At 50.0% G+C, this 27387-nt stretch overlaps 1 protein-coding gene across 4 annotated transcripts; it reads right to left on the bottom strand.

Annotated features, from left to right (window-relative positions):
• Positions 1 to 4751: 4751 nt before the first annotated feature.
• On the bottom strand, positions 4752 to 25489 carry tle3b (TLE family member 3, transcriptional corepressor b). 4 transcript variants are annotated; one of them, XM_035520817.1, is made up of 21 exons: positions 25029 to 25489; positions 24188 to 24410; positions 23262 to 23362; positions 22959 to 23022; positions 21105 to 21149; positions 16262 to 16324; positions 16000 to 16104; positions 12196 to 12400; positions 12005 to 12021; positions 9992 to 10111; positions 9794 to 9844; positions 9443 to 9595; positions 8784 to 8916; positions 8506 to 8669; positions 8151 to 8227; positions 7680 to 7929; positions 6525 to 6772; positions 6102 to 6249; positions 5860 to 6010; positions 5440 to 5516; positions 4752 to 5034 (listed from the first exon to the last, which is right to left on the bottom strand). In XM_035520817.1, exons 2-21 carry the CDS (start codon positions 24209 to 24211, stop codon positions 4927 to 4929), a joined length of 2304 nt encoding a protein of 767 aa, XP_035376710.1. In that variant the 5' UTR covers positions 24212 to 24410; positions 25029 to 25489; the 3' UTR covers positions 4752 to 4926. The 4 variants fall into 4 exon arrangements, with proteins under 4 accessions (XP_035376710.1, XP_035376711.1, XP_035376712.1 ...); XM_035520818.1 differs by having other exon boundaries at positions 12196 to 12397; XM_035520819.1 differs by having other exon boundaries at positions 16030 to 16104.
• Positions 25490 to 27387: the final 1898 nt, after the last annotated feature.

Genomic DNA, 27387 nt, shown 5'->3' with positions numbered 1-27387 from the left:
GAGCTGTCACTGCCTCCTACAGATTGTGCATTATGCAAGGAGACACACACACACACACACCTCTTCTCATCACAGTATGTCATGGTCTGATTCATCTCCTAGCACTTGGGACATTCCTTACGTGATGCATCACCGCATATGCGATGCGATTTGTGTGTAAATAAAATATTTCCTCTGCTTACGAAACTCTCAGCAGGACACGACATTTTTTATACATCACTTCGTAATCACGCCCGAGTTGCCACATCGAGTGTTTCCGCGCACAACAGCATATTTACACAGAATATGACAACACTATGTCATCATCTCAAGTTGCACAGTTCAGCAGTGGCATATAAGTGACAGGATCTGCCACGCATAAAGATCAGTGCTCTCGCTGCTTAGGTAATGAAATATGTGGACAGCACAACCGGTTTTTGTCCTATCCTACTTTACTGGTGCTGATGTCCTGAAGCGAGACGTCCTCCCTCTGATGAGGGTCCGACAGATGTGTCAGATGGACCATAATTAAGAACAGTGTGGCTGGACAGACTTTCAATGGCATTAACACTAACGCTCCCTGGCTGGCTCACTCACTCACGTGTACACACCTAATCGCTTCATCCTTTAAACACTGTTCTCTCCGTCTCACCCACCCACAACCACACGTTCAGTTTCAGCTGACCAATTATTTCGATAGAAAGTATGTGTGGAACTTTTCCTCTTGTCTGTGACATTCTACTAAAATGCATCTTAGTCAGTAGGAGAACGTGCGTGCGGTAAAGGAGAGTAGGAGAGTGAGTTTTCCTTCACTGAGTTTCTTCGGGTTGGTATATCATACGTCATACTGACTTCGGTGAGTCCCTGATGAGAGAGATCCATTATAGAGTTGACCAGGCACCTCGGCACAAACCAAGTTTACCGGTTCTCCAGAAGTCCCGGTGTCCGTCACCCCACCCCATGGGATTCTGAAATTCAGTGTAGGAGGGAGGAACAGCGAGACAATGAGCGAGAGAAGAGGCAGCCATTTCATCCCGCTCACTAAGCAGCTGCTAATTTGGGGCCTGAGTAGAGAGGGTACTTGTGTCCAGGCCTGATGAAAGCTCTTCTGCAGGGGGGATGGGGGGGGGGGGAGGAGAACCGGTGGATTTTATCAAAATGCTGCCCGCACTCATAGCGAGGCTTCACTGTATGTTTGTGTGTGCGCACGCACACACGCAGGTTCTGCCACTTGGCAGCAAAGCCCTTTAATCTTCACCTATTCTGGGTCTCTTTTCTGAAGAGGAACAAGAAGACAAAGCCCCAGTCACTGCTGCGCCATTCTGAAAAACGCTACTTGATAGAGAGACGGACGGAGAGAAGGAAGGTACACAAGATGCTTCAGGAGAATTGCTAGAGATTGCGCGCGTGCGAGAGAGAGATTCTTTCTAGTATTGGACTTACTGAAGAAAGGGGATGTATTTATGGGAACTGAATAAGCTAGTGTCAGAACAGAAGACAGGCCAGAGTTACCTACAGGGATCAGCATATGACTGATCTCATTGTCTCTCCTTCTCACTCTTACCATGAAACGAAAATGAAAATGTCAGTCATTAGTGTGGCAAGAATGAAAGTCACAGAGGAAAAAATTCCTAAATTCCTCATACAGATCTCAAATGACAATACCAAAAATCTATTTTTGCATTATACATACATACATACATACATACATACATACATATACACACACCTTGATTTAGATTTTCTACAGTCAGTATTAAAGTGACCTGCAATGTGATACATAGGCTTTGAGAATTTCACAAGTCCAAATGTGAGGTTATGTTTATTAAGGGTGGCTTAGCAATCAACTGGCCATGCTGGGAACACAGTGGAACTTCTCTACTGGGCCAAGGCATGTTTGTTTCTCTGCACAGTCTAGGAGAGCAGCACAGCATCCTACTGAAAGTGCATTAGCCCACAGCAGGTCTATTCTATATCAGAGAGAGAGAGAGCAAATGAGAACTATTTGAGTCAGCACTGCAGACACCCCAGCCAGAGTGCAAATGAGTTCATGGACTGCCTATGGATTGCTGAGATCAAAATGTGTGAGAGAGAGAGAGAGAGAGAGAGAGAGAGAGAGAGAGAGAGAGAGAATGCTGAGGGCGAAGAGGGAAGGAAAGAGACTGGGGGTGATGGGTAAAGAAGTGAGAAAGCTGAAGCAAAGAGAAGCAATAGCACAGTGGAGATGAAAACCAGGCAGCCAGCAAGGAAGCAGATGGATGAACAGTATGACCCAGGACAGCACTGAGCAGGTGGCCCATGGGGTCACTCAGAGCCGTGGATCAGCGGCCCGTCACTGGACAATAATCCACACACGGTGTTGCAAAGGCAAGTACGGCAGAACCGGTTATTAGTGGAGTGAGTTCTTCCACCCAACATACAGCCAAGCCCATGCCACAGTAAAAGCGTGCACGCGCTCACACACACACCCCTTCCTGATCCCAGACAAGCTGAGGACAAGTGTGTGTGCGCGCATATGGAGGGGTGTCTGTGGCAGGCGGACCACAGGGCAAAAATTGAGTCAGCGAGAGCTGTGGTTACATTGCAGCACTGAGCCAGCGGTATCGCTCTTTCATTCTCTCTCTCTCACTCTCACACACACACACCTCAACTTCCATCAGCCTGACACCATGTTGGAACCTTTACGTATGACTCAGACCCGCAGTGTATTCTCCCTTGTCACTGTGCACAAACAGCTGTTGGCACTGAGCATTGCAAAGCTCTCAACTGTCCCAAGTGTGTTTGGAGTCCAGATGAATGACCCCTGGGTAAGGCAGTTTGTACAGCTGTGTCTGCCCATCAAAATACATGGTACTTTACAAGAATATGAACTAATCCCAAACGTATCTCATTGGCATAAATTGTGGCTACAGGTAAGTACAGGAATAATTTCAAAGCAGACATCTGGCTAAAGAGGAACAGCAGCTTAGCCTACCAGATCCAGCACACCATACACGCTGTTGGCAGATTAAGCTGTGCGCTGAAAAGCCGTTTTCTAAATTTTGGCATCATATTTCCAGGCCTCTTCTAACTTGGATTCTTACTGCTCTTTACTTGTTTCGATTACTCAAAACACTTGATATTTATTTCAACAGACACTTTGTTACAATTTATTCTGGTTTCCAAAAGCTAAAAGCTCCATTAAAACGATCAATGTGCCATCGTGACATCACAGGTGTAATAACACCACAGGCAGAAAGGCATTGACAGCTACATTGTTAATAGCAGTTAACTGAGAATCATCAAATGAAGTTTCAGGATTAGCACAGCACGAGGGCAAGAGAGACACCAGTCGCTCACCACCACAGCAGCGGTTTTCTATCGAACCCGTTTATCGGGTCATTAAGAGACACACACTTCCAGAGGTAGCGGTGTGCTGCACAGTGTGGTTCTCTGAGGATGGTGCAAGAGCCACTGTAGACACCTGCAGAGGAGGGAGGATGGTGACTCGCTCGGCAGCGGCACATCCAGCAGTCTGGTCCTCACAACCAGGTCCAGGAAGACTAAACCACCACTCTCCTTTGATCAGACTTTTCACTCACATTCCACCTACTAGGTTTTTGCTATTCAGTGGCCCAATACAAAATGGCAGCCTGAACAGAACTCATCAGATCATCCTGGTGAGTCATAATCCAACACCAACAGAGTAGCTGTCAGAGCAGTTCAGTTCCAGTCGTGTCCTCCAAACGCGCTGCTCCCCCAGCTCCGCTCCGTTAGCCGACGCAGCTCCCCCCGTCCCTTTTCCAATACCAACAAGACAGCAGATATGGTGAAGGCCACAGACACGCAGTACAGTTAGTCAACTCTCAAAGTTTAATATTGGATTTAATTTACAAACATCTCCCTGCCTCTCTCTCTGGGTGCTCTGGTGCTCGGCAGACTCTGCCACTATTTGGCATTTGTCCATAGAACTACTGTCCACAAGGGTCCTCCAAAGATCTGCGTCCACGGCCAACAAGCCGAAAATACCAGCCAAGCTTTCAAAATGTCCTCAATGAACGCATTGTCTCAGAGACCTCTAAACACCCCCCCCCCCCCCCCCCCCCCCCAGCAGGCTGTCACCGGGCAACCCAGAGCAGGTACTTACAAAAATCAAAACAAACAAACAAAAATCCATCTTTTAAAAAAGTCCTAATCTACATATACCAAGCATCGAGGACATGAGGACATAGAAACCCATCACAAGTATACCAGGACAAGGAAATATATATATACATATAATTATATATTTATAAAATGTTTTTATTACTCCATATATACACTTTTCACAAAGTCGTTGAGGGAGTCGGGAGCTAAAAATGAAGCGCTGCTTCATATTGCATCACAAGTCATTCACTTTTAGTCAAAACAAAAGAGGAAGAGAAGAAACAACTGGACGGGAAATGAAGAGAGGAAGAGGCACGCACACGCACACTTTCAGAACCTCCACAGAGGCACGCACACACACAACCTCGGAAGCAGACCGAAAAACCAGAGGCAGCGCAACTTCAGGACTTCAGTGCCATCCAAGAGAGGTCCTCAGGTATGCTGACCGGTACGTGTCCCAAAGGCCCTGGAGCAGACTGCTCCACAGTGTCAATTTAGAGGGGAAAAAAAAGCTTAAAAAAAATAAATAAAATTAAAAAAAAAAAGTAAAAAATTTATATTTTATATATATATATATATATATATATATATATATATATATATATATATATATATATATATATATATATATATATATATATATTAAAACAAACAAACAAAAAAAACCTTAATTTTTCCAGAGTCGACGAATTGAACCTCAAGACTGTTTTCCTGTGATTGGAGGAGGGGGCAGGCCTGCACTTGGCACAATTCCACTCCAACTGAAGCCCAAAGATGAAGGTCCAATCCAAAGTCTTTGGATCCAGTCGATCAATCCTAAATCTAATAGATTACTTCATAAACTGTGGCCTTCTTGTCACCAGATCCCGTCACGATGTATTTGTCATCAGCAGAAATGTCACAGCTCAGGACAGACGAAGACTCCTTTGACTGTAGAGAAAAGTGAGAGAAGGAAGTTGAGTCATGTTAAAATCATCCTCATCACCAAGAGAACTGCTTCCAGGTGTCAGCAGAACTCCGGTTCGGATACATCGCTCAAGTCAGATACAAATTTCTGTGAGCCACATTTCAAATAATGGTAATTACAATCATTTTGTTTTACAAATTCAGAAATTTCAGGTGGCTGTCATTTTAGGAAGCTGAGAGACAAATGTGAGAATCAAACATCACATCCAACAAGTCACAGCTGGCTGCTCCGCTCAGTGTCCTCCTCCTTATGCCCATTCTTCCTGTCAGCAAGTTAAAAGCGGTGAAATGAGCTCCCTGGCTCGCACCGCTGCGGTTACGGGACGCATCAATCATGCCGTGATGGGCGGGGCAGGCTGATGGCCATACCTGGAAGATGCTGGCTCCGTAGGGCGTCCGCCACGCGTTTAGAAGGTTGTCCTTCCCTGTGCTCACGAACCATTTACCTTTACAGCGGAGACACAGAGAGTATGTCAGAGGATAGAAACGGAGGACAGACAGACAGGCACAACCCCCCCCCCCCATACGCACACAAACAGTGTAGCAGGTGACGGGTGGGTTTGATGGACAGACTGAGCTAGTGTGTGTGCAGGCATGCATGCAGGCAGAAGTGACAGCATCAGCACAAAGCAAAAAGGAGGCAAAGGACTCCAAACTTCTGACATCCACCTCGACTTGCGCTAGATTTGGTAGGGTCACCTTACAAACGAACTGAATCAAGTCAGAAGATGAGAAGCTCAGACTGAGACTCTAACGGTGTCCTCTGGAGATGGTGCAGGCAGGTCTTACCACAGTAGGCAAACTTGAGCGAGAGCACGCAGCTCTCGTGCAGGTGCAGCTGGTACTTGTCAGGCTTGGTGTGGTGGAGCACCTCCACGTTGCTGCTCTCCATGCCGACGGCCAGCCACTCGCCCGTCGGGCAGTAGCCCAGGGAGAAGATCTGCAACAAGAACTTCAGGCGGTTAGCCCCAACGGCAACACACAAAGCAGGTAGACGTGTGTGTGTGTGTGTGTGTGTGTGTCCATCCCACCTGTGAGGTGAAGTCATGTTGCTGGAGCTGCCGCCCCTCCCGCAGGTCCCACGAGCGCACTGTGTTGTCCAGGCCCCCCGTCCACAGCTTGGTGCCGTCATGAGAGATGTCTATGCAGCTGGCTCCGTCCGTGTGGCCCTGAAATTGCCTGCAGAGCCAGCAGAGAACACACGGCCTTATCGAACAATCTACCAGCAGCGCGGCGGGACTCGCAGGTTCAGGCTCGGCCCCGCAGCACTAGTGAGGCGTTTCGCTGCGGTAAAGCCCTCAGGGCTCATCTGCCGTGCACAGCACACGGACATAGTGATCGGTCATCTTACGACGTGCGTTTTTCTGGCTGCATCCAAAAGGTTACCGTGATATTACTGTTGCAGCAGTGTCTATACTGACAAACGTCCAAAAAGATATCGCTCCTGTGCGCACCTGACCAGCGTCTGGTTGTGGAGGTCCCAGACGGCGATGTTGCCGTCGCTGCAGCAGGAGAAGCAGACCTTGGCGTCGGGGCTGATGGCCAGGGCATAGCAGGCGGGTGCCGATGACGTCAGCTCGGCCTTGATGCGGGGCGTCTGCGAGGCCAGGTCCCAGATGGTCAGAGTGCTCGCCTCTCCGCCCACGATCAGCGTGCGCCCGTCAGGAAGCAACTTACACGAGCGGATGTAATTATCCCTGTTCTAAAGACACAAAGACGGAGAGAGAATGAGAACAGTGTGAACAGAAAACAGAAAAAGAAACGCTAGTCTCCAAAGACGCGATTGTTCAAGCACCCCGAGGAAACGTTTCTTTTTAAAATTTTCCAACAACAGCTTGCAATTTAATACCATTTTCTCCTCCCAGCCTATTGTGCCCCGTCCCTTCCTCCGCTCCCCACAATAATCACCGTGTCGGAGAAGGTGTGACAACATTGGCGAGGCTGGGTTCCTGTCTTCCCTGCCGCCCCCTTCGAGGGCCTCCATTACGAAGGTTAACGGAGGCAGATAGAAGACTGATAAGAGCCTGCAGAACAGCACATGCAGCTGGGGGCGCGGCAAGTGGGGTGGGTGGGTTTGGGGGGGGGCGAGCTTGAAAGGTTTCCAGTTTCAGGCCCAGAGAGGATGCGGCGCATTTTCAGATCAACAGCGGGAGGCTAGAGCTCTCATTGGGACAAATCAATAACTGGGGGCTTTCAGGCAAATTAAATCACTTTATGATGGCCACTGAACAGCTCATCAAATCCACACTGCGCCGTCATGGCTGTGGAGAAACAGGAGACTTTAACACACCAAAGAGCGCCGGCTCCATCCGCTGAGGGGGATAACAAGGGAATAATCATCTATTAAACTGAAGGACTGCGTCACAGTTATTATTCGCCCATCGCAAAGAATTCCCCATCCCCCATATCCAAGCACGCAGGAGATAACTGATGGACAAAAAGTGAAGATGGATGGCTGGAGTAATGAACAGATGAATGTGAACAAAGCAAACTGCTACAAGGTGGATCGCGCCAGGTATAGCAGGCAAGGTTCATCGAGCACCGGCCCTTCATGGGCCGCCCCAACCCGGAGACCAGCACCCCCCACACCCAGGCCTCGTCCCCCTCACCAGGCAGTCGAGCTGGGACACGGGGCTCTTGCTGCCCGGCTGGCTGATGTCCCAGATCTTGACGCAGCCCTTGCCCCCTGTGTAGACGTGGCGGGTGGGGTTGCTGATGGTGACGGCGCACACCACCTCGCCGTGGCTCAGCGTGTTGATCTGGCGGGCGTGGCGCGGGATCCCGGGGCCGATCAGGGCGTCCGGGGGGAAGGGAACGGGCTGCATCTGTCCGTCGGCGCTGACGTGGAAGGAGTAGGCTCTGCAGGGGGGGTGGGGAAACACGGCTTAAGCGAAGAGCTTCCCTCTTATCTTCAACTAGATGGAGCCATTAGATAAGCTATTTACTCCAGAACATTAGGGGCGATCAAGGTGTGAGATGGTAAGAACATTACATAACAGGATCAGGATGACCCATACAAACACATTCAAAAACACTCGTGCATGCGCGCGGACGCACGCACGCAAGAGCGAAGCACTCACGGTTTTCCTCCCGAGATTGACGTTAGGCTGGCTGGGAGACCAGGAGGCCGCATGTGAGAATGTGGATCAAACCCCGGCTGTGGAAAAGAAAGCAAAAGAACACACGTGCAAGCGTTTGAGTTCCACAGAATAGCTAGCCAGAGCTGGTATCTCCAGTTTAGCGCTGCTCTCGTTAAAGCTTGCTAAGACATGCAGGTTCTTCCTTTACACCTCAAGCCTCTTTCACGCCCACATGGAAAGCTCCAGAACATCCGCCTAGCCCCACCCCCACACGCAGCAGACATGCGAGCGGCTATAATGCAAACCAGGAGGCTCGGGTGAGGGAAGCTCTGGGCGCTAGCGGGGGGGTCCTCACCATGGGCGAACGGCCGTAGGCAGCCGCGGCCGCTGCCGCACTCATCTGGGGGGAGATGTGGAGGCCGTAGACCCCCGGGCTGGTCAGAGAGCCGTTCATCTCGGGGTGGTGGCCCATCATCGCAAATGGCGCTGCGTATGACAGAGGGGTCCGCAGGGCAGGAGCTGTTCGCGTGGAAAAACACTGGTGAGCGCAGCTTAAAAAAAAAAAAAATCTATCCTGAGTGTGCCGCGTGTGTGTGTGTGTGTGTGTGTGTGTGTGTGTGTGTGTGTTCGTACCCAAGGCCTCCATGCCAAGGGGCTTGCCCGGGATAGGCCGGAGCCCAGGGGTGGTGCTGGTGCCGGGTGTGGGTGCATCGTTGCGGGGCGTCGGGGTGTTGGACTTCAGGCCTGGGGTGGAGGACTTGTCATTCTGGACAAACAGGAAGCCATTAGAACAGAGAATGAGAAACCTGCTATGCTGAAAATCCACCAATGAACAAATCCTGACAGAGAGAGAGAGAGAGAGAGAGAGAGAGAGAGAGAGAGAGAGAGAGAGAGAGAGAGAGAGAGAGAGAGACAGACAGACTGACTATCAGGGAGCTCTCTCCCACTAATCCGATCACATCCTGACAGCTCATTATGACCGGAACAGTATCAAAGCTCCCACACACTCCAAAACGAGGAGGAGGAGGAGGATAGGCGAGCTTCATCTCTACACTCTTCTTTAATCTCTGCCTCCCTCTCTCTCTGGCTCTCTCATCGGACGAGCTGAAGAGCAGTGGAACTGTCTGGAGAGTGAGAAGCTGTGATGAGCTCCTAGTCAGTGCTTGACCAGGCAGCCATTCATCCCACTGCCACTACAGCAAGAGAGAGGGAGAGGACGTGGGGAGGCCTCCAAGCCCCTCCCCTCTGTGCAGCAGCACTGACCAAACACTGACCAAACTCGTGCTCCTTACGTGGGGGTGGTCCTTGGCCTTGGAGGATGGGGTGCTCCCCGACGAGGCCACGGAGGCGGGGCTGTTGGGGGCGTCTTTCTTCAGCACGCGGGCCTTGTCCAGGCCGTTCTCGGGGGGAGAGTGAGCGGGACTGACCCTGGGGGTGGCCGGGTCCTGAGAGCAGATGGGAAGGGGTGTGCGCGTGAGCTTAGAGCATGGGTGTTCCCAACAGGCCAAGTCAATCCGTTGTGAACACGTGAGGAAACGCGCAACGGTGTTGAGGGTTCAAATAAAAATTCAGGTGCAGACAAACTCAGACCTGGAGCATACAAGCATGAGTGCGTAGCAAAGAATGTCATTCAGACAAGGTACCTCGTTGGACACATCAACCACCAGGTCATCACTTTTATCTCCATCGCTGTCCTGTATCCAGGAAGCATAGACAGAATCACAATTTTAAAGCACAAATCAACCAGTCAAACGCTGTAAGGCACACAAGATTCAACAATTTAAACCAGAAATCTGCCACATGAACCATGAAGAAGGGTCTGATGACCGCGCCAGACGTACATATCTGCTCAGGTTGTCCTTCTCCTCCATTTTGCGCTTTTTTGGGTCCAGACTGTAGTCTGATGAAGCCCTGTGCTTTTCGCTGGCCCGCAGACTGTCTGATGGGGACACGGAGTTGTTCTGCGGGAACAAGTGTGCAGTGACTTATAGCCGTGTCATAACAGCTCCGTATGCATGCTATTACAGTGCTATAGATCTGGACCCAGAGCGGGGCACGTGTGTAAATCCGGCCCTTGGTAAAAGCAAACATGGGCGGAGCGGAGGGTTAAGCCTCGCATGGGTGCAGCGGTGCTGCTCTGGCACCCAGAGCCGCCGGGTCCAGAGGGAGAGGCTTCCAGGCCAGGCAGACTGCAGCGCACTTCAAACGGGCCTGGGGCAGCCGGCGAAGGGCATTGGTTGGTCGGGGTCAGGAGGGTCCGGCCATCCCGGGTGAGGGTGGCACGTGGGGGGATTAAACAAGCCGACCAGAAGAGAGACAAGCCGGCAGGGGGCAGCTCGTCTTCCCATCCCCACACAGACACACAGTTAACCTCTACACTTAGCAGCACTGAACAGGGAGGTAGCGGGAGTGTGCGTGCATGCGTTACCCATGCTCCTTGGCCCACTGCCAAGACCACTCAGTCTCTTTATTGCTCTTGGTGGGTTTCCACCACAGAAGAAAAAGAAAAAAAGAAAAAGAAAAAAAAGACAGGAAGGGAGAAAGGAAGACAAAGTGGGTGAACGAGGAGGAGGGAAGGAACTGAATGAGGTACTTAGATTGAGACTGGCAGCGCGTCTGTGTGTGTGCGTGTCTGGACGGGGACACATACTAGAACAGAGAGGCTCAGTGAGGAATCAGACTGACCTAAAAGATGAGCAAGGCGGGGGTTGGGGTGAGGGGGGAAGGCACTGGCAGGCACGTTGGCTGGGCATTGAGTGGCAGAGCCTCTCTGGGCATGCCTGGGCAGAATGGCACCCTCCCCGAGCCAGAGATGGGAACTGCCAAGCCCAGGGCACGCATGCCAGGGCAAAGCCCCGGTGCCAAGCCCACAGTCCTGCTGCCTGACAGCCCTCTATTCATCCAGACAGAGAGAGAGGAGAGAGAGCAGGAGAGAGAGATGTAGAGGAGGATGTGGTCAGCCTAGGGGAAGTGTTCCCCAGGCAGGAGGAATTCTTCACTCCGCTGGAGGCCAGACAGAGGCGGGCAGGAGGCGGGCGGGGCTTCCGAACGCCACCGGTCAGTGATGCCAACAGCACCACGCCGGCCAACGAACCGCTTCAAGACAGCCATCTCTGCTACTGTTTCAGATTTAACCTAATCCTCAGGTATTAAAGTATCTAGACTGCATCGGAGGTAGAGTGAGTGAGTGAGTGAGTGAGTATGTGTGTACTGCTCCTCAGCAGGTTTAATTGGCTGCCCTTTTAAAGGTGGACTTAACATCACTCAGTACGGCCAGTTCGAGACGCCCTATCAGATGACCCACGACAACAGCAAGTCCACCGCGGCACTGAGTGGAACAGCGGGGCTAAGTGCTAACCAGAAAGCAGGCTCCGATTTCCCCCCGACGTGACTGCGCCCATTCACGCTGTGCTGTGCTCCACACACACATGCGCTCATGCAGCTGTATCTTACTCAACGGACAACTCAGAACAAAGGGTACACAAACAGGAGGATGTTGAAGAGATCAGGACAGGGGGAAAGTGTAGACAGAGAGCGAGAGCGAGGGGGGGGGAAATAAACTGGGGTAGTGGGAAGGACAAAGCAAAGCCTTTAAGACACACACAGTCAAAGTCTTTTTTAATTATGATGAAATTATAGAGCTGCTAATCCCTGCCCCACACCAGCGCTCATTTTTCACCTGGATTAAAGGCGGTTAAGCCGCGGACCCTTGCCACATCCTCCTCTTTCATTACTCTAGTTAAAGGGGCTTAGGGTGCAGTAACGTGGGCGGGCCCCACCCCTGCCGCCACACTGAACAATCCTCCACCTGCAGAACTCCCCGACAGCCACCCCCACCCCCAACCACCACTCACCGTGCTCGATTCCCGGTCTGTGGCCGCACCGACAGGACGACGAAGAGGAAGAGGAAGGAGGATGCACCAGCGGGAGGAGAAGTGGGGGGGGGGGGGAGGTAAACAAACAAAGTAAGAACATGTCTTCCTGCTTCACTCTGTGAGTATGTCTGATCAGGGGCCTAGACGAATAAAGCGCTCCACGGAAGTACCTCTGTGCTCCAGATCGTGATGGTTCTTCTCGTCTTTGACTGGCAGGTGAGCCTGGCTGCCCAGGGCGCCTAGGGCCAGCAGGCCAGAGCCGGAGCCCGTGCCAGGGGGCAGGCCGGGAGGCTGCAGGCTGGAGGGGTGAGGAGGGAGCTGGACTGGGGGCCCGTGGGCTGCGTGCGATAGGTGCTGGGCTTGGAGCTGCTGCTGCTGTGGAGAACACAACACGCGCACACACGAACACACACAAGCCCAAGTGGGTCGGCGGGAAAAGGTTCAGGGGTGGTAAATGCTGCAGGAGGGAAGAGGACAAGGGATTAACTGCTCTCCTCATGCAAACACACACACGGACATTAGCACCCTGACACTGCTGTTAATGTAGGGATCAAAGCAGGACCCCAGAACAAGTATATGTTCTCAACATACACGCACCCTTTCTCAGATCATTTAACACCCACTGAGTTTGGACCACAACTGTTAAAATGTCTCTGCAAGTCCTAAGTGCAATGTCCACACCCGGGCAGATAACTGACTTTTCAAATCCTCCTCCCCCGCCCACAATGCGATATGGCTGCAGATATGGCTGCAACGAACAGGGTTAAACGGTGCTAAAAGCAGCCTGAGCCATCAGCAATGAGCACGGGATTTAAGCATTCTTGTGTAATAGGTCACACTGAAAAAGTGGGAGGAAAGGCTTCTGTACTGGACTAAACCACTGCGCTGCCTCATCTTACCAACGGGCAATTAGCCACTACATTGTGCTTTCATTAACTCAGTCATCAATAATGTGGCCAGGCAGAGACATCCCCGAACAGAACGAGGGAAGGGTGTGGGGGTGGTGGATTAGAGAGTATTGCACCAAAAGAATCATAAAGCTGACACGCTCAAAATTCATCACTTCAGCAGGGACATGCAAAAATAAAGAAATAATCCTCAAGCAATGCTAACAGACCACTGCTGATAAAGATCTGACACACACAGTCCTTTCCATTTAAGCAAATGCTCCCAACTCCCTGCCCCACACACACACACACACACACACACACACACACACACACACACACACTCCACCTGGAGTCACGGCAACTCCAAACAATGCAACAGCCATTTAAGGATAAGCTCCATATCACCATCAGCACTGAGTTACGATCACATACACCAGCACTGGCTGAACTGCAGTCCACGACCATACACAATGTTAGAAGCTCAAATAAACCAAGCCATCTTCCACAAATGAAGGCTCGCTCACACCCCCTCACACACACCCACCAACCCACACCCCCCAAACTGCTTTAACACTGATCATCAGTGCTGGGTAGATAGCCTGTGTCTGTTGCTGTGGAAATGAGAGGAGGAGACTGTTAAATGCACTCCACCGTCCAGCTACACATCTGCACAACCCCCCCCCCCCCCCCCCCACAACCTACCACATATTAACGTGCACGCGGGAGACCTTCGTACAACGGTGGGTGATCTTTTACCAGAAATGCACAGCATTTGAATGTCTGTACCTCAATCTCATCACGCACCACAGGACGGGCCAGAGCTACTGGAGCAAGGCCATCTCAACTCGTGGTCTTCCATGGAAATGTGAATTTGAAACCCAAATGTGCAACACCAGCATGCAAAGCGGCCGTGGGCAACATGAGGGCGCCGTGGCCTGAAGTACCACTTTCTCCAGCCCAGCTCTGGGGAGAGACGCTGCTGGCTAAGTGACGCAGATTACCATTTATATGGGCTGGATAGATAACCATCGTGGATGAGTAATCTTTTTTTAGCAAGCGTAGGGATGTGCAGACGGGTGTGTTTGTGTTCTCGGATTCTGTAAACAAGTCTTCCTCATGTATTAACCATGTCATTAACATAAGTGAGCTGCCCGTTTTAGATCCTCCCAAATATAAGCTTCTTAATCGTTGGTTCCCTACGTCAGAGCGAGCTCATCAAGAACATATTACACGCTGCTCTCCCTGCTAGCCTTTGTTTTTACCTCTTCAGGAAGGACACACACACACACACACACACACACACACACACACTCCTACTCCTCTGTATGAACTCTTGGCTTTTCCTCCACGGTGCGCCCAAGTCTGTAACAAAGTGTGCATGACTATTCCTCCTTTATACCTTCACTTCCCCTCAAACCACCGACACCTTCAACCGGGATGCAGAAACCGGTTCCGAGCTGCTGGATTCCGTCGTTAGTCTAGCGCTGCGGCTAACGTGGTAGCCCCTCAGTGGCACAAGACCATCAGAATAAGCGCTGGGCCACTGTGTGGATACTGAGAGCAGCTAAGCAGACAGACGCCTCTTCATTACATCACCAGTCTCACAGCAGCCAGCGGAAGCCGCAGGGACAACTGCAGGGAGCAGCAGACACCTCCCCCTCGCCACCTCCTTTCAGTTCTCCTCGCTACACCCATCTTTCTCCCTCCCTCATTTCTCTTTTTTCTCTACCTACCACCCACCCACCCCACCTCATTGTGTTTCCCATTCCAAGCTTCTTCGCTCTCCCTCCTGTTTGTGAGCGCCAAACACTGCTGGCTCCAGATTAACAGTGAATCTTTAATGACCTGCATCACCCCCCCCCCCCCCCAATCCCTTCCTCTCCTCTCACACTCTCAGCCAGGAGACAGATTGATCTTTTGCCATCTCTTTATCCAACAAATAAAAGCTTGTTTTTCCAGCCGGTGTGTGCGCGCGCGCGCGCACGCGTCTCTCTCACAGTGCAGCTCGTCTGCCTGACTGCTTCTCTCCATTTTCCAGCCATCGTGATAACAAGGAGACACTGAGGGTGAGTGTGTGCACACGCTTGCGCGCACACGTGGATACCCGTTTGTTAAAAGTCAGCCCCCCCTCTGCCAAGCTGCTCTGCTGGATGTCCGTCTGCTAAATGGCGGAGTCCCGTGGACAGTTGCATTCAGCTGGATGGGAAGAAGCAATTACCTTGAAAATGGGGGTCAGAGGCTCGGCTGGTTTGCCTTAATTGAATTCCAGTATGTGGCTCCAGCTGCCCCGCCCCAGTTCGGAGAGGGGCTCAGCCCCTGCAGACGCTTGCCTAAGCCCAGACCCGTACAGGGATCGAGATAACCGATGCGCCACCGTCGCCGTGGAGGTCAAGCCACCGGTTCTGCATGCGTCATTCACAGGCTGCCATGGCAATCTCTGGTGGAACTTAAATGACCGTGGGATTTGTAACACAAACACACACCCACACAAACAAAGCCACCGCACACACACGCGTGTCATTTTGGCATGAATTTCCTTCATGCTAACTCTGGCTAAAGTAATCCAGACCAGTCAAGAGTTGAGCTGCGCGCGCCCCCTCGCTCCAGGACCCCCGGAAATGCAATACACAGATGGTCTCAAATCAAAGCGAAACAGCCAATGACATCACAGGTTAACACATTCAGAGACGGCTGATGAGGGCGCATGAGCTGAACGTAAATGGTGTTGAATGTGTCACCTGGCAAAGCAAAACATAAATAAATAAATAAATCAAACTCAGACCAATAACGGCAGGGGCAAACCTGCACGAGGCGGCTGACAGCCACTAATCCCGCACCTTGTCTCCGTCTGTCAATCGACTCTCATTTTTAACCTGAGCCAAACTTTCCTGTTTGAAGTTGTGTCGGCTCTGACAGAGACAGGGAGAAGCTGGCGGTAAACGCGTCCTGTGCTAATTAAAAGCTGTGGCTGCCTCCAACACAGCCGTCTGTATGGGGTGGTTGTGTTTTTTCGGCTTCAATCAGCAGGCATGCAGATTTGCCCCTGGGACTGGCCAAATGAAGGAAGAAGAGGGGTATACACACGGTGAGGGGCAGATTGGGAAGTCCACGTACCCCGATGATGGCATTCAGCTCGGTCATTGTCACTTGCTTAGCACGCTCAACAGCCTGGGCTACCTGCTGTTGGTGCTGGGAGAGACAGACAACAATCAGTTAACATTTCGGCGGCGATTACAAGCATACCAGGTGTGGATTACAGGATATGTGGAATGTGCGCATGCATGTCTGAGCTGCCCAGGAGGGGTGGGGCATGATTAAGAATAAGGAAACAGTGGTGTATATTTACCTCTTGTGACAGAAAAGGCATGATTTGGGCAAGAATAGCGTTGAGCCGCTTCGCAATCTCAGTCTGGAAAACAACGAGAACAATCTTACTAAAGACGACGCTCTTTACAGGAAGCCTTTGCTTTTAAACACTGCCCTTCCCATCAGCTCAGTAACCTCCCGTTAGCCTCACAGACTAACGGCGCTCTACACTCTCAGGTGACGGGCAGAAGTATCACGCAGAAACAGCCCTGCCGTAATGCGTCACGCCAGCAGCAGGGCTGCACCAGGGATAAGCTAAAAAGGCTAACAACGGCAAAGACGCCATACATGTCTGGACGGGCCTGAAAACCGCTGCCCATCTGGCCTGTGGGAGAGGGAGAGAGAAGAGCATCTGCCTTCAGCTCCATAGCTCTCCCTCATTACCTAGACAGATTATTTCATTAAGATGCTGGAATATTGCTGATGCCGATTTGGGGCTCCGAGATAAACGACGCTGAATGGCGGCGCTAAACTATCCCCACAGCAGAGGTGGCCAGCACTCCTCGCCGCAGCCGGCCCAACGAGAGGAAAAAGGAGAAATAGTAGAAGGGGTGGCGGGGACGCGAAGAGCGAGAGAGAGGGGAGCGTGTCAGAAGGCGGCTGAAAACTGGGGTGGTGAACAAATTGATTATAGGAGAGAGCAGATGGCTCAGCAGGTGAGGGAGGAGAGAAACCCTTCTCTTTCTCTCCTTCACATTCTGTACATTTCTGCCAGCTTTGGCCTGTGGAAGGGTGGTGACCCTGTCCCGTAACGGGAGACAGGCAGAGGAGATGGGGGTGTGTCGCTTAAGAGTTGCACACTCATTCTTTCTCTCTCTCACTCACGCACACACACACCCACACACCCTTTTGAGCCTCAGTGCCTCCATTCCAGAGCCACTCTCTCAGGTTGCCCCAGCAACCATGCTGGCCCTATCTCGCTCTAAGATCATTATGGAAATTGGAGCTCTGTTTGACCAGGGCAGGCAGGGAAATTATATTATGCGCACAGGGGCGGGTCATTAAACCGGATTTTCAGCCTGTCCGTCAGATCAACTCAGCCAATTAATGTGGATAAACGGGTCAGCGGGGGGAAGGGAACAATGGCACCCACCACCATTAAGTGTGTCTGCGTGTGCGGGTGAGGGACCAAACGAACCCACTGATCCCAGAAACACAACCACACTACAGGAAGGGCTGAATTTCATCATTTCCTCTGTGACCTATGGCACCAGATCAAAACCAGATGAGAGTGAACCAGGTGGTGCGCCGTTCAGCCCACACCCTCGCACTCCGCACAGCGTGGGGGAGTTCACGTCTGGCCTCAGGGCCCACCCCACCACCCCGCCCCAGACATGCGCAGCTACTGTGGAAAGAAAGAAAGCTGAGCTGTGCGAGAGCATGAGCTTGGCCACACAAACTGGAGCTCACTGAAGCCATTGGTCCAGGAGGCTGGGGGGGTGGGGGCGTCTATGCCCGGTTACATGGAGGTAATGCCCCTATTCTGCCCCCGCCTCACTTCTCCGTTTCACTCTGAGTCGTGGGAGGTCGGGCAGAGACTTCCTCGCAGCAAGGCGTGTGGAAAGCTTTTAGTGCTGCTCTGGCACGCATGGTGCAAAAAATAGAACGTTGTCGCTTTAAGGCTTGCAAGACCGGAGGAAGCCCTTCTGCATGGCTTCGCTATCTAGAGCACCCCGCAAAACAAAATGCACGCACGCACACACACACACACACACACACGGAACCAAGCGCCTGTTGCAAGTGGTGTTAGCTAAGCAGAGTGCAATACTGATGATGACGATTAATCATTGGATAGAAAAAGTATACAGCCTTAAAATAAAATAAATAAACAAATAAACAAACATTCACAACATAAGGGCACTTTTAACACACGTAAACAACTAAACTACTGTTGCACCCGCTCAGACTCCACCCCGTCTAATCCCCCCTCTGGCTTGAGGCAAAAAGGCTGCATTGACTGGCAATGCTGTGTGTGCATCTGTGTGTTTGTGAGCGAGAGAGAGAGAGAGAGATTGGGGGGGGCTCACTGCTCTCCTTGGGCCATTGTTAACGCGCAGCAAATCCTGCTCTAACTGTTTATTGATGTCTGTGTTTCCCTGAGCACTGATCTCCCGGGAGCAGGGCCAAGGGCCACGGCCCCAACGGCCCCAACCGCCCAGCTCGGGTAACAGAGTACTGGGCCAGATGTTGCTGAAACCACACACACACCATAAAAATGACTATGTTAAAGCAAAGTCTTCTAACTCATTACAGACCCTCTTAGTATTTTCATTACAGGACACCAGAAACACTTTTGCACAAAGCATATTTTACACTTGTCCTGTAATAAACAAACACAAGCATTTTGGAAGGTTCTGCCATCACATTTCCTCAAAACATATTTTTCCCCTAATAGAACCAAGAAAACAGAATATATGGGCGTCAAAAAAGCTAAATGGTTTCCTGAAAAAGTCCCTAATACAGAAGCAGAATGTCTAATAGGGCTTTCACACATGTTGGAGACACTGGCAGCTAATTACACAGGGAATAAGGCCTAAACCAAGACTTCTCATGGTAGCTAATAAGTCCCCGAGGGCTGTCACATGTCGAGCAGAAATACTTTTGTTTATGTCAGAGGAATACTAAATGAAGACCATCCTTCAACATGTTCATTAACAGCACTGCCTCTGTCTCTCCGCCTCCGCACACCAACATTACGACACCATTTCAAAATCGCTCCAGCAGATTACTGTGCTTTCAATTAGGTAATAAACCAACCGAAAGAGAGATTGCAGTCCCCTGGTGCTCTCACCATGCGCAGCTCTCGTTGCATGGGCACAGCCTTCCGCAAGCCACCCTGCCAACCCAGCCTCTGCCCCCAGCCATCAGGTCAATGGTAAGAAAAGGATCTACTTGGATTCTAGCAGCAATTTAGAGACTAGCTATGAGCATGTATGGAGGCATTCTGTAATCAACCCCACACACACACACACACACACACACACACACACACACACACACACACACACACACACACACACACACACACACACACACACACACACACACACACACACACACACACACACACACACACACACACACACACACACACACACACTCTCTTGAAAGAGGACTGCCACACTCTGAGCTAGTTTGCTTTGGCTCACAGACAAGTCAACCATCATCACCTTGGCAAACAATTCCTGGAATCCTAAATAAATTATTCATCTGAACAAGCTCTCGGCCTCTCCTCCCCTCTCTAAATCCTTCCCTCTTTCTCCCCACCTCTCTGGACATGGAGAGAAATTTTCTTAACGCAGGCTTTCTGTGCAAGCTCCTTGTTGACAAGCAGGAAGCACCAATAGAGAAAATGGAGGAAGTGGGCACTCTGCGGTGCCGACCAGCAGGGTGCCAACACTGCACAATAATTAAAGCCCCGATCAATCACCCTTCCCGCCCTTAACGACCACCTGACTCCAGCTCCAAACAATGCCCAATAGACATCTGGCCCTCCTGACTGGCATGAGGTCAGACAACTGGACCAGACCAGGACAAGCTTAACATTTGTTGTAAACACACACACCACCCACACACCAACCACACACACATACCAACCACACACACACCCGATTCAACCGAACCCCAACTCCTTTCACTAGCCTTCCATTTGTTTAACATAGTCTACACCAAAAACCCAGTACACTAATTCTTTTTAATTTAATCACATTACTGGGACACTAATTGTTGTATTTATTTATGCAATAGCCCATCCTCAACCCTGATCCTTGATCACATGGCATGTGTGTGTGGGAGAGGTTTGTTTCTTTGCCTCGCCCAGAGCAGCTAAGCCACACCACTATGTACAATAGAAGTGCGAGAGTCTGCTCACTCTGTACTGTTTATTTAGACACAGGTGCATCATACACTCAAAAACACACACACACACACACACACACACTCAGAAGGTACAAATCCGCAGGCCTTCACCGATAATCTTAAGCTGGCACACTCTCGACAGGAGTGCTCAAAGCCTGGGTCCCTGCATCACATGATTCTTGCTGCATATTAAAAACAAGTCATTTAATTTCTCTCTCAACTTTTTTTTTTTTTTTAAGACCAGGCTCCAACATGCATGCACTCCCCCTACCAAGTACACAGGGGGGCCGCCGACACTCGGCGACTGCTCTGCCACAGCTGGCCTGGTGTGTGCACTACCGAGGCACAGTGTGTTAGTCTGATCGTATTCAGGGCCCCGTTGGCAGGCACAGAACTGTCAGCACGTCACACCTCCCCGCACTGCTCAAGGGCAGCCGAGCTCCTGCTCATCTCTCCTCTCCCTCGCCGTCGCCGTCGCACTTCTGCACCGTGTGCCGCGTTCTCTGCGGCTGACGCAATGCCACCGAGTTCTCCTGCGGCAGGCACTACTGTGCATTAAAATAGTAGTCACACACCTCGTTGGAAGGAATCAGACCTGGGTAAACACGAGGACGACGTGTGCAGCACGTTCCACGCACTGAGGAAGCAGCCAGACGCAGCCCCGTGGGAGACCAAGCACAGCTAGAGTGCCCCACGAGAAGACACAGCCTTTACCACAACACTTGCTACACGGCTTCCAGAACAACTCGCCTGTGCATTACTGCAAATTCTCTCCAAACATCCAGAGCAACCTTTACCCCGAACAGACCTAAGCTTTTCCAAACAACAAAAAAAATTACAATAACCAGAAGGGGGGGGGGGGGTGCGAGTGTAATCAGGACATGCAAACAGAGCACAGCCCCAAGGCATTTACGCCAGGAGCACGACATTGTCCTTGATGAAGGAAAATGAGAGAGGCCACATACCTGTTTGTGCATTTCAATGTTGAGCCCGTAGGACATCTCGTAGTACTGCAAGTGAAAGGAAGACACGGATAAGACACGGCAAACAATGTCATCAGCACGCACAGAAACTCTCCCCTGCCCTCACAGCTCAGAACGCACGGATGTGCATGCTAAACACACCAAATCCTGGAGGCTGGTGAAGACTACTGCTTTTGTACAGATGGTCCTGAGGTGGGATGACATAATACCTCTCCTGTTTGCTATTATAGCTGAGAAGGCGCATACACTTCAGCAGGAAAAGGAAAGACTGAGGTGAGCTGACTGGGAATCCCAGCCATCAGTCAAAGGTATTCCAGGCCCCTGGAGTTCCTGGTGAGTTCTGCCTCCAAAATACATTCCAGACATCTCTGCACAACTCTGGGAGAGCGGAGGCTTATCAGGCATCCAATCAGAAGGCCCGGCAGGGCAACGTGCCCAGCGTGACAGCGCTCTCAGTTTGAGTTGCAGTACGCCAGGGAACAAAAGGCTGCAGGTTTTTCAGAGTTCCACATCGCACGCGCCTCAAACAAGGTGAGCACACTGAAATCTGACCACCTGCTCCCTCTGGCCTAACCGCTGGTGCCCTCAATCACAGCAACCATGACAGAGAAATCAGTGTGCTCGAAACTCCCCAAAAACAGCACATTAGCCTGAACGCTCACGTGCTAACACAGTGTCATGCTGGCTCGAGCTAGCTTCTGCCTTATTCTTTCTTCCTCCACCATATCCCCTTCCTACTTAGTTTGGTATGAAGAGAACCGTTATGGTCGATGTGGCTTGGCTCCGTCTATTCTGTGCTAGCATGGAGACACAGTCGCCTGCAGCTCCCAGCTTCGGGATCAAGGCCCTTCCCCCATGCCTGTTTCACTCCATTTACCCAGCATTGCCCATTATCTCACCCTGCATTCCTGTGAAAAAAATAATATTTAACAAAAGTACCGGCATGTGAATCCCCACTTGTCCAAATAAGATAAGAGAGGTTAATACAGTTCACCTCGCGCACGCACACACACACACACACACACACAGGTCCCTGCTCTTACATCAGAGCCTGCAGGAACTGTTTTTCCTTTCGCTATGCACATGTTTCCAGAAACATGGAATCCAAGTAAAGGTGAATGGTGAGCCATTAATAAATTGATCTGGATGAAACAGCACTGCAGGGTGCCAAACAGCTTCAAGTCTGTTTACACGTCAACTTTGGTAGTATAACCAAAGCTAGTTACACACACACACACACACACACACACACACACACACACAAATGAAAAAATATATATATTCATAAAATACATTTGATCTAAATTTGATTACAGTAGAAATTTAATCATAAAATATTTTCTGTCTTTTTAAAATATTTTTGAAACAACTGTGAGTGAAAAATCTGTTTCAACCCTGAATAAATCATATCCACATATACACATTAAATTACATCCCTAAATGAAAGTTTGCTAGACAGCACACAACTCTGTAAGCCAGGTGTGTGGGAAGGGGTGTCTACAAACACAAACGGGTCAGAGTAGGACTCAGGGTGACCCATTACACTCGGCCCCAAATGCTGGACACCTGACCCTACTGCTCTTTTGCAACACACACACCTCCCTAAACCCAACTTTGCTACTCTATTCAGACACAACCCCCCCTCCCTACACTCAACTTTGCTACTCTATTCAGACACACACCTCAAATCTGAACTTTGATACTCTAAATTTATCAAAGCAAACACTATCAGGGAGCTAAAGAGGGGCAGTAAACACTAAATGTTAACATCTGGCTGTCAGCGCTGCTGTTTTACAGGACATGATGTAACAGAGCTCACTGCATCGGCACCCTTACCATGACGTAGTGACGTTGCATCTCTGTCTTCTCGTTGGCTAGCTTGTCATACTCCACCTTAAGACTAGAACAAATGACAAAACATGCTTATTAGAATGTCCACCGCACCTGCTTAGAAAAGACAGCACACTGCAATTTATAGGGTGTAAACAATCTCTCTCTGCTATAAATAGCCTTTTAGTGTGAGCCACTGGTCCAAGTGTAGTCTAAATCCCAGCTGCTGACCTAAGTGTAGTTGATGGGCCAACACTCTGAATGCGTGCTAACATACACATGCACTGCAGGGAGATCACCCATGTTTACCTGTGATACTGCGCTTGAAGGAACTGAAACTCGTCTTTGATCCTGTCACAGGATTCTGCTACTGTGAACTTGAACCCGGGCTGCCCAGGCTGATGAGGTGCCTGCAAGGCGAAGATCATTTCACTTACAATCTCGTACAAAGTCAACACACCGCCAGGCTGTGCCCGCGCGACTACTGCGACCGTTACCAAAACAATCGTCTCTCGCCATCAGGGCGACTTTAAGAGAGACTGCGAGAGTAATATGACTCATGGCCACAACCGCTGGCGGTGTCAATAACACATTTCATGCTTCCTGATTCTCGGGGAAATTATATTCCGTCGGCGGCTTGAAGTGCGGTTTGTCGGAGCTGGCCGTGCGATCCCTCGAGCTCGGCCTGGTGGTGGTTTTTATACTGCTGGGAAAAGCCACCATCACTCAGCAGCGTTCCCCGTGACACGGCTCGATGGGTCACTGCGTCTGAACAGCTCACACACACACAAACTAACCTGATTTCTCCCCCCCCCCCCACTCTCTCTCTCTCTCTTTGCACCTTCACTATCTCTTCTTTCGCTGCTTCAGACCACCAGTAGACTACCGTTCACGCGATGCCGTACTCATTATGTCATTTCAAACTCTGCATACGTGTTTGTTGTTTGTTTTGTCTTTACTTTACTAGCTAAAATAATCAGACAATCGATGTTCACTCAGTCGACGTAAACACAAAGTCAGCGAGGCGAAGCTCCTTTGTTTATTCTGGCCGTTAACGGCAGATAAAGGCCAGCCACCCTGCACGCGGCTCCGAACGCAACGTCACAGCTCTCCACAACAAAGTGCACACATTGCGCGCGCCAAGGGCTGGAGGGGTATTCAGAACGCGGCGAGCACGACCAGAACGGAGGCTATCAGCAGCGGTATAATCCTGCATCAGTTGGGGATGTACTCACCGGATGCCGGCCCTGCGGATACATCTTGTGTGTATCCTCTCTGGGGTGTGGGTCCAGGAGATGTGGCGCGCTCCAGCACGATAATCCCAGTGGGTCAGCAATAGTCTCGTCACCCCTCCCTGCACTCGCAGGCGCGCGGACAAAGCCCAGCCCTCGATGTTAAGGTTTCCTTCCACGCAGCCTGGCTCTCTCAATCCTTCTCCTTGATGTCAAGATCCGTATGCTTCACGGTCAGAGGCAAACAGGCGAAGAGAAAGCACAAAACAGGGCATTGGCTGCATGTCCGTGCTATTAATGCAAGTAGAAGACGTGCGAGCGAGAACACGATAGTTGGTATAGTGGCGACAACTATGTGAGAAATTCAAGTCGTTTCGGTTCGGGTCTGGATGCTAGCTACGGCTACGAAGCTGCCCGGGTGTCCGTGCGCCTTCTTGCAATAACAAGATTTCCTGGTTTTGGAGGCTAGTGTTTACTTTAATCCGAAAAGATTCTCAGGATCCGTCTAAAATCCGCGTGTGTATTGTCTGCCGGGTGCTCTCACACATTTCAAACAGCCTAGTATCAAAATGGTTACTAACAATATTGAACTGCAAAAAAAAATAAGATACAAGCAATATAAAAAAAACAGCAATTTGTTTAATTTAACCGTCTAAAGATCAATTCTAATGCAACTACAAAATGAAATGTTCCGTCAGCAGTGAAAGCTGTAACAGCAAGCTTTAAGGGGAAGGAAAACGGAACAGAAGACAGTCAGTCTATAAGGGTGCTCTGGACTACCCGATCGCTACAGTCAGCAGTCTAGTCGTCTAGATTACAAGTGGCTTCTCATCCTCGTAGTTACCTTTGTCTCCACAAAATCCCCCTCGGACGCAGGCTCACAACACCGATAGTCCCAAACACTGAAGAATTGTCAGTCGTTCACTCGTGACCTTACGATGGGGCGCCTACTGCGCGCTAGACAGAAGAGTCGCTGGCCGCGCGACGTGCAATCCCAGGTTGTGACGAGTTCTTTTCGGAAATGTGGCGGTGCGTTTGAGGAGCAGCACTGCGAACGCTGCCTTTCCAACTCAACGGCGGTCAATAGTAGATTAGAAATTCGTTCCCGGCCTCACAAAGATCCAATCGTAGTACGAGAGCCACGGGTGACTCTTCAACTCCCCCCCCCAAAAAAAAAAAAAAATTTGATGTTTTAAAAGGTCTGCTGGTGTTTATATTAAAAAAAAAAAAAAAAAAAAAAAAAAAAAAAGTTTACGCTCGAACGTGCCAGCCTCCTGCAATAGCTTTGCCCAGTTACTCCACCACTCGCTGTACCACACACAGACTGCCCACTGACACGAGGATTCAACTGCCGCGAGAGCGAACCGAGATAGCCAATCAGATATTCAGAAGGACTTTATCTAGCCTGACCAATCAGACAAAGAGGCCCACGTGGGGTATGCTGCCGCCTCGCGCGCTGATTGGACTATAAATACCTGACCTCATGTTCGCCATTTTGGATCTAAACATGTTTTCCCTCCAGACAAACAGCTTACATGGGCGACGATTGTTCGAGGTATAACCACCAGCTGAAATCTCGGGAATGTGTGATGTCTGAAGAAATTAATTTTGATGGCGAAATTAACAGGCAAACGCTTGATCAGTTGTACACGTTAATAAATAAACTCGAATAAATGTCAGACCTCGAGCAAATCAACCTGTACACAAATCTCTTGTGATATAATCAACTACATCGACTCCGGATAATTGATGTCTCAAATTTTGCAATTTAGAAAAACGCTAACAAAGCCATTTGCTTTTGAAACACCTAAAAAATATAGGACTTTCTACAAAACACCCTTTAACACGTTGAATTCTTTCAAATATAAACTACCAACATTGTTAGCGCGTAGATACGTTTGATAAATAGTTCTGAGACTGTTTACTCAAAACTATTTATTAACTACATATACACTAAGCTAATAGGGAAAATAATTTGAAATCAAGCCCATTACTTGATTCATGCTGTCAGCTCAACGACAACCAAAGCTCAACATGTCTGCGCCCGAGAAAACCAACCTATCACGAGTTGCTAGCAATACTCTGCCCCACGTGGGCCACGTCCGCCTCGTCGGGAAAACACAACCAATCATAACGCCTCCTATTTCCATGAGCACGTCTCATTGGATTATCGCGGCACGGCCTGTCAGTCCGGAACCTGTGTTGTCAATCAAGCCCACGAGGGGCAGAGCGCTGACAAATGCCTGCGCCTCTCAGCCTCCTGCCTGCGAATAGTGCTTGGAATGGCTGCTTAATTAGCTTCGAATGGCTTTTCCTTCCAGCTCAAACAATCTGTCACTACCATGTGGTAAAAAGAGCCTTGCGTAAAACAAAAGAGGGAAAAGCTAGTAGGGGCTAAATATCGGTTTGATTTTTTTTTCTCCATCTGCATTTGTATTACCTCTAAACAAAGCATTTATTCCGTTCAAACACTGGCTCATTGCAGCCAACTGTCTTTATTTGTTTTAACTTATCTGAGCAAAATGTCTCAAAAACCAATGTAAATTGATATGCTTAATATTTTCTTTTTGTAGGCTATTAAAACACATTATTATTGTCTAACAATGGTCAATTCGGGGGGCAAAATTTTGAATTTGAATTCTACATGTTTCTCAAACATCCTTTATGCTTTACAGAGGAAGAGTATTTATGTTTGAGTAACACAGACCTTGTGCAGATCCCATGACCAGTATCGGTGCATAAGAGTGGGTGCGGGGCCGTTAGTCTGACCTGAACACTATAATCTACTTCTGGCTAAACTGAATTGGAGATATACATCACACACATATACAAAGTGTTCTTAACTGCTGCTTAATTTTTAAATGCTTGTAGACAGGGTTGTGTAACTGATCACCTTTTACATGTTTATGTGTCCAGAGCCGGGGGGGGGGGGGGGGGGGGGGGGGGGGGCACAGTTGGTTAATTGTAAACTTTGGACCAGAGAAAGTGGGGAGGGTGGAATTTAAAACCTGGGGTGGATGTGGATATGGAGACAGAGGGGCTGTCCTGCAATCGTCCACTGGCTAGACTGGAGGCTTTCATTCCAGCCCTCAGGAAACTAAGCTCTTATTCTGCCACCAAAAACACTTCAGTCAAAGATCTGTAGGATGCTAATTTTCTGGCTCACAGGTGTTGGATAATGGAATACAAATAAAATGTGGACT

The sequence above is a fragment of the Electrophorus electricus genome, chromosome 21 (assembly GCF_013358815.1).
Source record: "Electrophorus electricus isolate fEleEle1 chromosome 21, fEleEle1.pri, whole genome shotgun sequence".
Taxonomy (NCBI): Eukaryota; Metazoa; Chordata; class Actinopteri; order Gymnotiformes; family Gymnotidae; genus Electrophorus; species Electrophorus electricus.
This window is presented reverse-complemented; position numbering and strand designations above follow the sequence as displayed.